Genomic DNA, 15906 nt, shown 5'->3' on the forward strand with positions numbered 1-15906 from the left:
AAGATTACCACTCATTTGCCGTGGTCGCCCCCGCCTACTCCCGCCCTTCCAGCCTGTGGCCAGCCCCTGCAGGGGCTCCTAGCCCACTGCCTTAGTGTTCATGCTTTCTCTCTTGCCTGCCTCTACCCAATTCCTGCTCTTTCTTTCATGATCCAGCCCCTCTGCTCCCACCCACAGTGATCTCTCCGCCTCTGACCTAGCACCTCTTGTCTGCACCATGTCTTGCTGACATTGATTCACTGTTTCCACTACCAGACACCAGTTCTCTCACATGTGCGTTTTGAGTCTATAGCTCTATTGCCAATCCTGTGAAAGCAACGTAGGCTTTTATTTATTTATTTTTTAGAGACGGAGGCTTGCTCTGTCACCCAGGCTAGAGTGCATTGGCACGATCTCGGCTCACTGCAACTTCTGCCTCCCAGGTTGAAGCAATTCTCGTGCCTCAGCCTCCCATGTAGCTGGAACTACAGGCACACGCCACCATGCTTGGCTAATTTTTGTGTTTTTAGTAGCGATGGGGTTTCGCCATGTTGGCCAGGCTGGTCTCGAATTCCTGACCTCAGGTGATCTTCCCGCCTCCGCCTCCCAAAGTGCTGGGATTACAGGCGTGAGCCACCGTGCCTGGTCCTCTTTTTACTGATTTTTCTGATGATACTTAGCACAGTGCCTTATCTGCCATAGATGTTCAATTGATATTTACTGATTTTAATGATGTTGTGCCAGGGTGCCGAAAAACAAATCTTCATGTCAATTAGTTTATTTCATTCATTCATTCATCAGATATTTACTTGGCTCTACAGTGGGCGAGGTGTGGGAATTAGATGATGAACAAAACAGAAATAGTCTCTCCTGGAGCTTATATTCATGTAGAGGAGATTGATTCTCAAAATAAACAAACAAATAAAATATTTCAAAGTGTGGTAAAGGTCATAAAAGAACCAAGAATCTTCATTCAATGCTCTTCATATTTTAACCAGTGCAAAATGAAAATGCAAAGCCCCTTGTTCAAAAATATATCAGAATTTCGACCAGGCACGGTGGCTTACGCCTGTAATCCCAACACTTTGGTAGTCCAAGGCAGGCGGAATGCTTAAGGTCAGGAGTTTGAGACCAGCCTGGCCAACATGGTGAAACTCCGTCTCTACTAAAAATACAAAAATTAGCTGGGCATAGTGGTGTGTGCCTGGAGTCCCAGCTACTTGGGAGGCTGAAGCAGGAGAATTGCTTGAACCCATGAGGCAGAGGTTGCAGTGACTGAGATCAAGCCACTGCACTCCAGCCTGGGGGACAGAATGAGAGTCAGTCTCAAAAAAAAAAAGAAAGAAAGAAAAAGAATTTCAAGATGGTGCCAGCAGAGCATTAAACCCAGCTCTGGGACTTCTAGGACAGGATCATGATGCTGGCTCTGCCCATCTTGGGTGCTTTAATGAGACAGAAAATAAACAGAGAAACTCTCCATTTGATTTGAATCCAGCTCCGCATATCTATTTACACAGAATGCTGGAGGCCATGTGGTGGCCCTGTCTGGGATGCAACGTGAAGTTCTGGGTGTTTCCTGCCTTTCAGATTGCTTGTCTTACTCAGCTTCGCAAGTCCTGTCCCGAAGGTGCTATGGGAAGCAGAGATGCAAAGTCATCGTCAACAATCACCATTTTGGAAGCCCCTGTTTGCCAGGTGTGAAAAAATACCTCACTGTGACCTACGCATGTGGTAAGAACACCCCCCTCCCCGACCAGCTGCCTGAAGACCCTGCCTCTTTTGGGGGAGGGTGGTGATCATGTGAACGGCAGGAGTGTGCCCAGAACAAGCCAAACACTGCTCCTCCTGAAGCTGTTTGCTCGTCCCAGATATCCAAGAGCCCTTTTTTCTTTCTTATTCTTGTTTATGATATTCATGTCAGATAAGCAATAGAATTTTCTTTGGTCAAAATTTGTGTAAAAGCGCCTTTAGCAATCAGATTGGCAGCCAATGGGAGGGTGGAGAAAGAACAACCAAATAGGGGTAAACTGATGTCACTGAGGACAGTGATTTTCATCTGGGTAAATTTATTGGGATGTCATGTGAGTTCACAGTCGTATTGTGTGTCTCCTATTTAACCTTCCAGTTCTGCTTTTAGGCCCTAAATGACTAACTCGCTGTACTGCCAACAGCTATTTTATCTACATGCCCACAGTGTTGAGTCAACAGATCAAATGCTTACCCTAAAACAATAAAAATTGTTACTTGACAGCATTACTTTGTTTTCCTAATGTCTTTAAATGATAAAATGAAATGCCTTCTTTGTTTAGATTCTAATTTCATAAGCCAGTTAAAAGCAAGTCAGCAGTTTATTATTTTCTGAGGATACTGGGATTTCCAGTTTGTAATCCTAATATGTTGACTGTTTTTTTTTTTTTTCCCCGAAATGAGCATAAAAGTAAATGAAAAGCAAAGAGCATTATAACTGAAGAATCTGATACCTATTTTCTTGGAAATCTCTTTTTCCCCTGCCAAACATTCCTAGCCATTTTATGTTTGGAACAGCTTTTTTGAGATATAATCCACAGACCATACAATTAACCTGTTAAAGCATACAAATCAGTGGTTTTTAGTATATGCACAGAATTGTGCTACCATCACCACAATCAATTTAAGAACATTCTCATCTCTCCAAAAGACACCCTGTATCCCTTAGCAGTCAGGCCCCCAAATCCACCCATTACACCTGCCCCAGCCCCAGGCAAACCCCCATCTACTTTCTGTCTTTATGGATTTGCCTCTTCTAAACATTTCCTAGAAATGGAATCATACGATGTGTGGTGCTTTTTGTCTGGCTTCTTTACTTAGCATCTGTTTTCAAGGTTCGTACATGTTGTAGCATGTCTCCGTACTTTATTCCTTTTTGTGGCATAATAATATTCCATTGCATCTTCAGACTTTTATATCCTGAACTAAAAATGTTGTTCTCTGCAATATCAATGCTACAATAGATATGATGAAGTGACTACATAAATGTATTACCAAAATAATGGCACCTACTCTTACATCACAGGAGGGATGGCTTTACCTGCTCTGTCTTTATTCCTACTGTCATGTCTAAGCAGCTCTAAGTAGCATGGGGCCCATTTTGGCTGAGGTTCCCCAGAGGCCAAAAGGTCACTCTGAGTACATCCTTGGATAGCTCGTCTGGTAGAGTGGAGGATGGTAAACTGGACATTGGTCACTCTAAGTACATCCTTGGATAGCTCGTCTGGTAGAGTGGAGGACGGTAGACTGGACATGGGTCACTCTGAGGTTCCAGTAACTTCAGACCTCTTCATCTGAGTGTTGAATAAGAAGCAGAACTTTAGCCTCCAAATAAGGTGTAGTTTTGGCTGGGGACCGGGAAAGCTGAGACACTGCTGGGCTGGGGCCGCTGTAGCCCGGGGAAGGGAGTATATTCTAGTGAAAGGAGACCAGGTGATTGGCATAGTGACAGCTAAATCTGGAGATGTATTCAGAGTTGATATTGGAGGGAATGAGCCAGTTTCTTTGTCTTACTTGGCATTTGAAGGTGCAACTAAAAGAAACAGACCAAATGTGCAGGTTGGAGATCTCATCTATGGCCAATTTGTGGTTGCTAATAAAGACATGGAACCAGAGATGGTCTGTATTGACAGCTATGGATGGGGCAATGGAATGAATGTGTTGGACAGGAGGGTCTGCTTTTTAAGGTGGCTGGGCTTCATTAGAAAGCTGTTAGCTCCAGATTGTGAAGTCAAACAGGAAGTGGGAAAACTCTATCCACTGCAAATAGTATTTGGAATGGATGGAAGAACATGGGTTAGGGGAAAAATCATCCGGCAGACTTTAATTTTGGCAAATCTTTTAGAAGCTTGTGAATACATGACATGTGATCAAAGAAAACAAATCTTCTCCAGACTGGCAGAAAGTTGATGTAGGTGGACTTTTTTAATGGGTCCGTTGAGCCAAGAAACCATGGGTTTCCTGGGGAAAACTTTTTTCAGGTGAACCTCTCCCCATTTAGATACTCAGAAGATGAGGTATGAAGGTACATATTATCTTATTAGAGTCTAATTAAAATATTTTTATAAGTAAGTTACTGGTTTTCACCCATACTCTTGTGGGAGAAAAAATCATTACAGAATCATGATGTATTTTTTTATTCTGTACAATAACATTTGCTAAAACATTTTTTTAAAGGTGTAGTTTCTAGTGTGCTTTCAAGGATGAGGCAAGAACAGTTACTACAGTTGAGGTTCTTCTTAGCTAATTGTATTAGTCCGTTTTCATGCTGCTGATAAAGACATACCTGAGACTAGGCAATTTACAAAAAAGGGGTTTAATTGGACTTACAGTTCCACATGGCTAGAAGGCCTCACAATCATGGTGGAAGGCAAGGAGGAACAAGTCCCATCTTACATGGATGGAGGCAGGCAAAGAGAGAGCTTGTGCAGAGAAACTCCCATTTTTTAAACCATCAGATCTCTTGAGACCCTTTCACTATCAAGAGAACAGCCCAGGAAAGACCCCCACCCCAAGATTCAATCATCTCCCACAGGGTCCTCCCACCAGGTCCTTCCCACAACACATGGGAATTATGAGATTCGGGCGGGGACATGGAGCCAAACCACATCACTAATGCTGAGATGAAGATGAGCTTTCAGGGCATGGGGGTCACATGTCCCAGTTCAAGCTTTGCTTCCTTCTGTCACTCATTCAGCACATTGTTCTTTGTGTCAGGAGCTGTGCTGGGTGCCAGGGATTTTGTAATAAACAAAGAGACTCGGCTGGGCACGGTGGCTCACGCCTGTAATCCCAGCACTTTGGGAGGCCGAGGCAGGCGCATCATCTGAGGTCAGGAGTTCGAGACCAGTCTGGAAAACATGGAGAAACCCCATCTCCACTAAAAATACAAAATTATCTGGGCATGGTGGCGCATGCCTGTAATCCCAGCTACTTGGGACGCTGTGGCAAGGAGAATCACTTGAACCCGGGAGACGGAGTTGGCAGTGAGCTGAGATCTCGCCACTGTACTCCAACTTGGGTGACAGGGGTGAAACTCTGTCTCACAAAATAAAAGAGACACGGTCCTGTTTTCATGGGGTGAACAGTTGAGGGAGAAAGGCAAGCATTAACCGAAGAGCCAGACACATCATCATGATTATTGTGACAAATGCTATTTTAGAAAAGGGCAGAAGACTGTAACAGCGGAGGGGGCCTAATTTAGCTTGGGGTGGTAGTTTAAGTCTTCCAAAGAGAACCATCCTGTAGGGTGAACACTAGGGGAAGCACGCTAGTTGCACACTAGGGGCCGAGACACTGAGATTGCTGAGTGGGAGAGGAAAGGCATTGAGGAGGAGGAAGATGGCCCTGGTTTCAACTGCTGAGAACAGGGTCCTGCACACAGTAGGAGCTCCATGAAGAGTGGTTCCTAGTGTTTTCACCAACATATCTGAAGTGGAGCGGGACGGTGATCAATCACACCCCAGTCCCCGACCTCATTCTGAGCTAGTTTGAAACAAGGAGATGCAAAAATCTGACAAGTGTGTTGACAACGGTGACTTTAAAGGTCCTAAAAGATGCTCCGGATATCGGAGCCATTTTCACCTAGTAGAGGAGCACGTTCCCTGCAGTGGCCTGTGTCATACACAGCCAATTTAATCTTTCCGCTGCCTGGTTATTCTGCAAAGTGCATCCTGGAATGCCCTTCCTCTCTGAGCTCCTCTACAAAATTCTGATGCTTTCTCAAACTGTAAAGCCTCTGGCATTTGCCAAGAGCCAAGGCCCTCCTGAAGCCATAGTTTGAGAACAAACCAAGAAGCAGACACAAGAAAGAAGTGCCACTCCTGGCAGGGAGAGATGACACTTCCTAGGCTACTGCTGCATCCTTCTTAGGGCCCAGAAATGAATGAGAGTTAATTAAAGCAGAAAGCATTTTGCAGCTCAGCTCAGCTCTCCTGAGGTGCCATGGTCCCAGGATCAGTGGTGTGCCCCGAGGACAGCCAAGGGACATTCCTCGAGGCCATGGAAATCATGAGCCACCTCCAGCAACTTCACCAGGCCTCCCTGGAAAGTGTCCCTTGCTGCTGATGGGCACGAAGGCGCCAGGGCCTCCTGTACGTGGAAAACTCACAATCTAGGAATGTCCTGTGGTTGTTGATCCTGGGACATCCCCAGAAGAATTTAGTTAAGCCCTCCGAGAAAGGAAACGAGGTTTTCTTGCTGCTGAAGATGTCTCACTTGTTCTTTTTAAAAAAGCAGTACAGTTGAATTGGCAGTTTGTTTTGGCTTTCTTTCCATTTCCTGTTGCTACCTCTCCGAGATCTCAGCTGGGTTGAGGAACAAACAAAAATAAGCAATTTTCTGCAGCAGGAATATTCGGTTTCCATTCACTTCTCCCAGCCTGCAGCAGTGTGCTTGGCCTGCAGAATTCTTGCTCTGCCCTCTGTTTCAGCTGGGTGCTGTCATCTGCCGACTGCTTTGCATGGGGATTCTGACATCCCAGGGCTTATTCTTAGGTCAGTTCAGCAGAGTTTTAAACCACCTTCAAAGGAGTCGGTCACGCTGCCATCCTCTCTGCATCTTTCTGTAGTCTTTTCTGATAATATTTAGCAAATCACTTTAGCACAGAGTCTTCGAATTCTTTCCAGACTTATGATGGAAACACAGAGGCAAAGAGCTTGGGGTAGAAAGCAGAAGAGTAGGTGCTGGGAGAGTTTGATGGTGGATTTTGAGTTGGTCACAGTCATTTTGCTTTATTAAGTCCAGGGAAGCTCATCTTCAGAGTTAACCACCCTATTTTTTTTTTTTTTTTTGACAGAGTCTCGCTCTGTCACCCAGACTGGAGTGCAGTGGCACAATCTCAGCTCACTGCAACCTCCACCTCCTGGGTTCAAGTGAGCATGTCCGGCTAATTTTTGTATTTTTTAGTAGAGACGGGGTTTCACCATGTTGGCCAGGCTGGTCTTGAACTCCTGACTCAAGTGATCCACCTGCCCCAGCCTCCCAAAGTGCTAGGATTACAGGCATGAGCCACTGTGCCTGGCCCAGAGTTAACCACTGTATTGAGGTGTTGTTTATTTTCCTTAAAATTCTATTACACGTGAACACAATTCAATGATTTTTAGTAAATTTAGAGTTGTGCAACCATGACTACCCTCCAGTTTTAAAACATTTTCACAATCCCCCCAAGCTCCCTTGTGCCCATTTGCCATCATTGCCTCATTCCCATCCCCCACCCCCCGGTCCCAGGTAGCCACACATCTACTTTCTGTCTCTAGATTTGCCTTTTCTGAATATTTCATACAAATGGAATTATGCAATGGATGGTTGTGCGTGTGTGTGTGCATGGCTGGCTTCTTTAACTGAATATCATGTTTCAAAGGTTCATCTGTGTTGTAGCATATATCATATCAGTACTTCACTTTTTTTTTTGGAGATGAAGTCTCACTCTGTCACCCAGGCTGGAATGCAGTGGTGTGATCTTCGCTCACTGCAACCTCTGCCTCCCGGGTTCAAGCAATTCTCCCTGCCTCAGCCTCCCAAGTAGCTGAGATTACAGGCATGTGCCACCACGCCCAGCTAATTTTGTATTTTTAGTACAGACAGGGTTTCATCATGTTGCCCAGGCTGGTCTTGAACTCCTGACTTCAAGTAATCTGTCCACCTCGACCTCCCAAAGTGCTTGCCACCATGCCGGGTCTTCATTCCTTTTTATTATGGAGGTGTATTCTGCTGGATGGATATATCATATCTTGTTTTTATTCTCCATTTTTTTAATATTGCAAAATGGACCTGAAACCACCTTTCTGGGGCATTTGATGATCACGTGGATACCGTTGGGTTGTGTGTATGTCTGTGTATCTAGCAGGAAGAGTGAGTGATTCTTGCTCTGATTTGGAAAGTGATTTTAAAATCTTATCTACACTGTATTTAAAAATATATTAAGAGTCCACATTTTAAAAATATAGCACGTATTTAAAATATTTCTTTTCGGCTTTTAGTTCCCAAGAACATACTCACAGCGATTGATCCAGCCATTGCTAATCTAAAACCTTCTTTGAAGAAGAAAGATGGTGAATATGGTAATTTTTATGGCTTACTACCAGCATTTCTCTTTAAGTAAAGGTAAACAACCCCTGCGTGACCACAGCTGGGCACACCTTGGTTAGAATGGAAGGGGCTGTCAGGAGGTGTGTTTCAGGTACTGGTCCTGGCGATGATAGTGCCTTGGCCAATAGTCGCAAATGTTGAACACCACTTTATTTTGTTTTGACTTTTTAAAAATCAGAAGTAGGATAAACCCCCCCTTCATTCTCCTCTCACTTGCTAAAAGGAAAATCACTTTGAAAAGACATCTGCTCAGAAATAAATTTGGGCTTCCTGGGTTACACAATGAGCTTTTTGCAAAGCTGAGTCCATTGGAACCTGCATAGGCGCCAGGGCCATCTGGGACCTGAGGACCTCTCTACCTCTGTACACGCCACCTTTCTCCTTAGTTTCTTTCCTTCCTTCCTTCCTTCCTTCCTTCCTTCCTTCCTTCCTTCCTTCCTTCCTTCCTTCCTCCCTCCCTCCCTCCCTCCCTCCCTTCCTCCCTCCCTTCCTCTCTCTCTTTCCCTCTCTCCCTTTTCCCTTCCCCTTCCCCTTCCCCTTCCCTTCCCTTCCCCTCCTGCCTCAGCCTGCCAAGTAGCTGGGATTACAGGTGTCCACCACCATACCCCTGCTAATTTTTGTGTTTTTAGTAGAGACGGGGTTTTACCATGTTAGTCAGGCTGGTCTCAAACTCCTGACCTCAGGTGTTCCCCTCGCCTTGGCCTCCCAAAGTGCTGGGATTACAGGTGTGAGCCACTGCACCCGGCCCCTCCTTAGCTTTCACTTGGCTTTTGTAAACGGGGTGGAGGGGTGGGGAGTTGAGGAGGTTGAGCATTTGGATTTTCTTATCAAATCTAGAATGGAATCCAAACCCATAGGGTCCCTGATAGAAACTGCAGAGATCCAGTAGAGCATCTAAAATGTTAGGCTTTGGTGAGAGTTTTGTCTTGTGTTACCTTTATTATATGTATTAGATCTTTCCACCCTAAGTATAAAAGTAAAGTATGCTTGATATGAAAAACACACCAAAGTACCCCAGTCCAAAAGCTCAGAGAGAACCATTGGTAATGTTATTCTGTGTCCTTCTAGCTGGTCACCTTGACTTTCTGGCAGGCTCTGTGTTCCTCAGCTCCACTTCTCTTTCTTTTTTAAAAAGAATAAATCATTAATTAACTATTATTATTATTATTTTTGTAAAGACAGGGCTTTGCCATGTTGCCCTGGCTGGTCTCGAACTCTTAGGCTCAAGCGATCCACCCACCTCATCCTCCCAAGGCGCTAGGATGACAGGCGTAAGCTACTGCACCCAACCTCCCCTTATTTTTCTGACAGGGTTCCCACCCGATCCATAAACCGCCTGGTCCTCCTGCAGTGGAGGCCTGAAAGCCAGCGCTGTGCCATCTCTTCTCCAAGCCATCTGTCCTGTCTGACATGGCTAGGAGTCCCCCAAGCCACCAGGCTACCCCATCACAGGCTTGCTAAGCTCCATCCAGCAGTGCAACCAGGATCTAAAAGAGGATTTGCCCCACATTTTGCTGTTGTTTCCAAAAAAGAGTAGCCCAGTACAACCTCCCTCTGTAATGGAGGCTTGTTTTATCTGTGGCCACACAGCGGACAGCAACTCCATGCTTAAAGTGAGATATTATTGGCCAGGCGTGGTGGCTTATGCCTGTTATCCCAGCACTTTGGGAGGCCGAGGTGGGCAGATCACCTGAGGTCAGGAGTTTGAGAACAACCTGGCCAACATGGTGAAGCCCCATCTCTAATAAAAATACAAAAATTTGCTGGGTGTGGTGGCATGTGCCTGTAATCCCAGCTACTCAGGAGGCTGAGGCAGGAGAATCACTTGAACCCAGGAGGTAGAGGTTGCAGTGAGATGAGATCGTGCCATTGCACTCCAGCCTGGGCAAAAAGAGTGAAACTCCATCTCAAAAATAAATAAATAAATAAATAAAATAAAGCGATATGTTATTAAGGCTCTGAGGGGCATGATGAATGTCACTGTCTTTAGGATGGGAAAGTCCATTTGCTCCCTTCTACAGTGGAGTGGAAAACCAGCACCTGAAGTTGCAACCAACACTTAAAACAATTTCTAATCCTTTTTGTACTTTAATATTTTCAGGGACTGCTTACTATTTAATACATGCTCTTCCTGGGTTAATCTTCCATAATTTAGCCAGAGGCCTATTTATTTGATTTCCACGACTTTTAATTATTCTGGCAGTCCCTGGGGTAGGAACAGCAGGGGTCTCTTAGAATAGGTGAACTATGAACAGCTGTGATTAATTGGTTTTGCATTTTTCACGAAACAGGTATAAACTTCGACCCAAGCGAATCGAAGATTCTGAGGAAAGATGGAATTCTTGTTAGCAACTCTCTGGCAGCCTTTGCTTACATTAGAGGTAAGTCAAGAATCAAAGCTTCCTAGAATGCTGATGGATTTACTCAAGTCTTGTTAATAAATGTGGTGTTCAATTATAACACTCACATAACTAAAGGACAATGACTTCAAGTTTGACATGCCAACCACCACTTCTAAGATTCAGAAACAGAGAGGCCTGAGTTCAGGCACAGTCACAACCAGGCAGCCAGCAAGAGAACCACAGAAACAGACGAAGTCATACTGTTGAGGAGTTGAGCTCCACAGATGTTTTTTGCCTTTGAAAAGTAGAAACCCGAGGAATGCATTTCCCAGCTCTAAAATTTGGGAAGGAACTAGGATTATTGAATTCCAACCCTGGCTGGAAGAAAAATGAGCCAGAAGGTCACTTAGTAAACAAGACAGATCATGCCCCATGAAGACAGAGCCACTTTCTGGGTCATGAGTGTTACTCCTAATGGTTGCCAAGGATTCCCTTGTTAATCTTCTCCATGAGGATCAGTCAGACTCAGCCCCCATGAATTAACAGAGCCAAAAGGCTTATACCAAGACTGACCACACTGTGGGGACGTCTTCATTGAGGGGAAGGTATGTACAATTTTTTCTCACCACCCTCTCTGCTTAAGATAGAACGCATTTTGGAATGTCATCTGCAAGTTTCAGCAATGCCTGCCTACGTTCAGAGAGACAAAAACCAGAGACCTTCAGTAAAATACATGTTAATGTAACACATAACAGTATTACTATTTGAGGCCTGCAAAGATGGGGCTATTTGGGGTAAGCCTGTCTCAGAGGAAAATAGAGGCTTAGGGAATGTATTTGTCTGTTCTCATGCTGCGAATAAAGACATACCTGAGGCTGGGTAATTTATAAAGGAAACAAGTGTAATGGACTCACAGTTCCACATGGCTAGGGAGGCCACACAATTTTGGTGGAAGGTGAATGAGGAGCAAAGTCACGTCTTACATGGCGGCAGGCAAGAGAGCTTGTGCAGGGGAACTTCCCTTTATAAAACCATCAGATCTTGTGAGACTTTTTCACTATCACGAGAACAGCAGGGGAAAGAGCCTCCCCCAGGATTCAATTACCTCCCACCACGTCCCTCCCATGACATGCGGATTATGGGAGCTACAATTCAAGATGAGATTTGGGTGGGGACACAGCCAAACCATATCAGGGAATGATCTCAATACATGAGATGCAGAGTTCAGTCTTGGGGTCCGCTGCTGTTCTATTGTCCTCCTGCATCAGGATTCCTCCTGTGCGTGTTGAGTGGCTGTTGGTTTTTTCTGCGGGTCCTCTCTTTTCTAGCCACCTTCTCGTTTTTATGTCTTGCTGTTCCTGATCATTGTCAATGTTAAGAACTGTAAGGATTTTTATTGTCAGAAATATCCCCATATTTACAAAGTCCCCGGGGAGCTTCTTGGAGAAAAGCCATCATGAAAATCCTCCAGTCAGAGAATAATGATTGAAGGGGAACAAGACTGACGTTGTGCTCAGTGAGCTGTGGCCGTGCTGTGTGCTTTACCCCAATTACCTTGTCGGTTCCTCTCAACAACTGCCTTAGCCAGCCCAGCTACCATAACAAAGTACCCGAGACCGGATGGCCTAAATAACAGACATTGATTTTCTCACCATTCTGGAGGCCAGTTCATGATCAAAATATTCACCAATCACTTTCTGGTGAGGGCTGTCTTCCTGGCTTGTGGACAGCAGCCTTCTTGCTATGTCCTCACATGGCAGAGAGGAGGAGAGATGGAGACAGAGACATCTCTTCTTTTTATAAAACCACCAATCCTATCAGATTAGGACTCCACCCTTATGACCTCCTTTAACCTTAATTAACTCCTAATGAGTGCATTGGGGGGAACACAATTCAGTCCATAGCATCAACACTGAAAGATGGGACTCTGGTCCCCTGTTCTGCACTTGAAGCCGGTGGTCAGAGGAGTTGAGCCATTTGCCTGAGGACACTATGGACAGCAGTAGGGCCACGATTCAGGCTCAGCTAATACAAGACTTGCACTCCAGCTACTCTGAATTTTGAGGGATGCAGCCACCTTCCCACTCTGATCCTGAGTTGTCTAAATTAGCTTGCCTCCATCCCTTTCTATCCTTTTATATGTGACTGTCATTCCCAGAAACCACAGGATAGAGTTATGTTTTAGTGACTATCTCTCCTGCTAGAGGCTCAGCTCCACAGGGGCAGGTGCTTTGTCATCTTATTTCGTGTCGTGTCCCTGCATCTAGGATGTGGTGCTGGTACAGAACAGGTGCACAGTCAGAACAGTTGAATGACGACTGCTGATCTGGGCTTATGAGCCTTTTCCTGTGCCTTACTGTCATCCAATATATGCTATTTATAAGATGTCAAATTTTTAAAAATGTAAGGACTTGATGAGCTGTTATTTGGTTTTACTGGGGGATGTTTTGGGACATGGATCTCAGCAAGCCATGACCACGCCTCCATATAATGTCCAAGAGAAAGAGTCTCTAAATGCACTATGTTGGATGTTAGCTAAATGAAATCACCACAAGAAGCTCGTGACTCAAATCATGGAGGCTCACAAGGTCCTAGTGGAACGGGCACCTCTGGACTTGCCTGTGGGTTTTCTTGGTGTGTCTGTGTCACTGTCTGGGTGGCCACTCTAGAGGTGAGAAACATGCAGCGCATGCTCGGGGGTCTGCAGGCCAGTGTGCCACAGAAGTACGTGTGGACATCAGGCTGGGCCATTTCGACCTGAACAGGCAGTGGCCACCAGCCAGTGTCACATGGCGCAGAGCTCCATCCTCACTGCTGCTGGAGAGAGGTGCCCAGACAACTCTCAGTCACATCCCTGGCCCCACTGGGGGGATGTGACCCATGGGCTGAGCTGAGGTCTCTAGGCACCCCCAAAGCAGGAGCAGCGGGGAGCCAAGAGTGTAAGCAGGGCAGTTTCCAGCCCAAACCACCCAAATAGGTGGCAAATGGAGTGAATCCAAAAGTACATTTCCCAGGTCAGGCTGCAAGTGGCTTTGACACAGTGGTGTAGTCCAGTGTTCATGGGGACAAGGAGATGAGAAACCAAAATCAAGAGGTTTGTCCCCTGATATTGAAGCACAGAGGTTGATGGAAGAGACAGGAGGATGTCTAAGAGTTTCTTGTGAACAGTGTCTCCTGGGGCCATTTGAATGATCTGTAAGATGGTTTTCTCAACACTGAAAAAGCTTTGTAGGAATGTTTGAATTTACTGTCATTTCAATAATGCAGACTTACTCCCTGAATTCATTCTAGAATCAAGATCATGAGTCTGAGGAAGCTCATAGAAAAAGATGGGAAATTAGAGAAATGGAAAAGGAGGAATGATGTGTATGTGTGCATGTGTGCATGTGTGTGTGTAGGTGCCTGTGTGTGTGCATGTGTGTATGCATGTGTCTGTGTGGGTGTGTGTGCATCTGTGTATGTGTCTGTATGTGTGTGCATGTGTATGTGCACGTCTGTGTGCATGTGCACGTGTGTTTGCATGTGTATGTGTGTGGTGTGCATGTGTGTATATGTGTGTTGTATGTGTATGTCTGTATGCATGTGCATGTGTGTGTGCATGCGTGTGTGTGCCTTTGTGTGTGTGCATGCATGTGTGTTTGCTGTATCTGTATGTGTATATCTGTATGTGTGCCTGCGTGTGTGTGGGTGTGTGTGTGCATGCAGGTGTGTGCATGCATGTGTGTGTGTATCTGTATGTGTAAGTATGTTGGAAGTTCTTAGCGAGGCAGTTTACTAACTGGCTCAGCGTGAGCCATTGTTCCCTGGCAGATTGTGCCCAAGGGGACTTACTTATTTAGACAGTCTTGCATGAGAATATGACCTCTGCCATTCCACCCAATTACTGTTTCATTGACATCTGGCTTTGGGTGTTTACGTCCTATGTGCCTGCAGGCATGCCTTTTGTGGCCTAATATTTCCATCGCTGTCCCTACCCCCTTGGGACAGTGACAGATGTGTTGTCAGCCTCTGGCAGGCCCTGCTGTGGGCTTTTGGGGCACAGGAGTGCAGAAACTAGGCAGAAGGGACAGTCTTGCAGCCTGGGATGTCCTGTGTTGGGAAGCATCATTGTTTCATAAGGAGGAACTCTAGGGCCTCAGACAAGCTCACACTGAAAGAGAAACACAACAACACACTGCAGAGTCAGAGCTACGTGATCCCCCACCAGGGAGGACCACTGGAAATCAGCACCACCTAGTCACGGAGATGTGGATTCGGATGTGTTCCCACGGTCTCCAACATCTGATTTTATGACAGAAGGTTTCTGTCACATCCCTAAGTGCTGTCAGACTAGCACCTGGTACACTTTGTGCTTTCTTCTGGACAGCCCTAAGGCCCTGACTGCTGCCTTGATCCTCTCAATGGCAATAGGGCCCCGACAGGGGGAACCCTAGCCATGGCCTCTGGGTGTCTTATCTGGACACGAACAAGCTGGAGCATGTGTTGGCCCCAAGTCAGGATCTAAGGGTGGAAAGGAGCCTTAAAGGCCATAGGTCCTCCTTCGGAGGCTCCCAAGGGTGTACAGCAGCTGATCAAATTAAAGTCATTCACTCCAGCCAGGGATGAACCAAGGCTAAATTTAGAACAATGCCAGCAATAACACAGTGTGAAGATTCTGTTCAATCACAAGGAGAACTTTGTTTTTCCAGAATACAGAATAGGGAAAGGAGTCACAAAAGTATAAAGTCATCCAAGCGATTCTAGCGAACAGTTGACATGCCCTTAGTGTAAAGCCTGGGGCCACAGAGAGAGCCCTGGCCTGAACCTGGGGTCCCAGCCAAGTTTGCACAAGTGACTTGGCTACAACAAGAGGGGTTGTAGGAAAGATGGTTTATATATGGTCTGTGGTTGTTTCTGCACTACAACAGCAGAGTTGTTATATTTGCAACAGAGACCATATGGCCCATAAAACCTGCAATAGTTCCTATCTGGCCATTCACTAGAAAAGGGGGGCAAGAAAGGAGGATGGGGACCAAGTGCCTGCAGGAAAGATGGAGCAGAACAGCGTTTCATCCCTGTTTTTCAGATAATGTCACAAGGTCGAAAGACATCTTAATGAAAGTGAAAGTATAAGGCACCTACCAGGAGATAGTCACACCAGATGCCATGGCTCACACCTGTAATCCCAGCACTTGGGGAGGCCAAGGCAGGAGGATCACTTTCAGCCAGGAGTTTAAGACCAGCCTGGGCAACAAAGTCAGACCTCACCTTTACAAAAAAATATAATAAAAAGTTAGCTTGGCATGGTAGTACATCTGTACTTACAGATGGCCTCTTCCCTCACCTAAACTTCTAAGGAGGCTGAGGTGAGAGGATTGTTTGAGCCCAGGAATTCAAGGCTGCAGCAGGCTATGATTGTGCCACTGCACTCCAGCCTGGGTGTCAAAGGGAGACTCTCTCTCTCTCTGTCTCTCTCTCTCTCTCTCTGTCT

At 45.7% G+C, this 15906-nt stretch overlaps 1 protein-coding gene and 1 pseudogene across 8 annotated transcripts in view; both read left to right on the plus strand.

Moving 5' to 3' along the window:
• EVA1C (eva-1 homolog C) overlaps positions 1-15906 on the plus strand; it is a 108653-nt gene that overhangs the window by 88808 nt on the left and 3939 nt on the right. For 5 of the 8 annotated variants that reach the window (XM_017883890.1, XM_017883891.1, XM_017883892.1 and 2 more), the window contains 3 exons: positions 1567-1710; positions 7986-8066; positions 10386-10475. In XM_017883890.1, the coding sequence (XP_017739379.1) occupies positions 1567-1710; positions 7986-8066; positions 10386-10475 (315 nt within the window). The remainder of the gene's footprint in view (positions 1-1566; positions 1711-7985; positions 8067-10385; positions 10476-15906) is intronic. The other 3 variants (XM_017883894.1, XM_017883893.1, XM_017883896.1) reach the window with 3 other exon arrangements.
• LOC108536810 (exosome complex component RRP40 pseudogene) lies at positions 3095-4023 on the plus strand (annotated as a pseudogene).

This window comes from Rhinopithecus bieti, unplaced genomic scaffold, assembly GCF_001698545.2.
Source record: "Rhinopithecus bieti isolate Rb0 unplaced genomic scaffold, ASM169854v2 scaffold_13207, whole genome shotgun sequence".
Taxonomy (NCBI): Eukaryota; Metazoa; Chordata; class Mammalia; order Primates; family Cercopithecidae; genus Rhinopithecus; species Rhinopithecus bieti.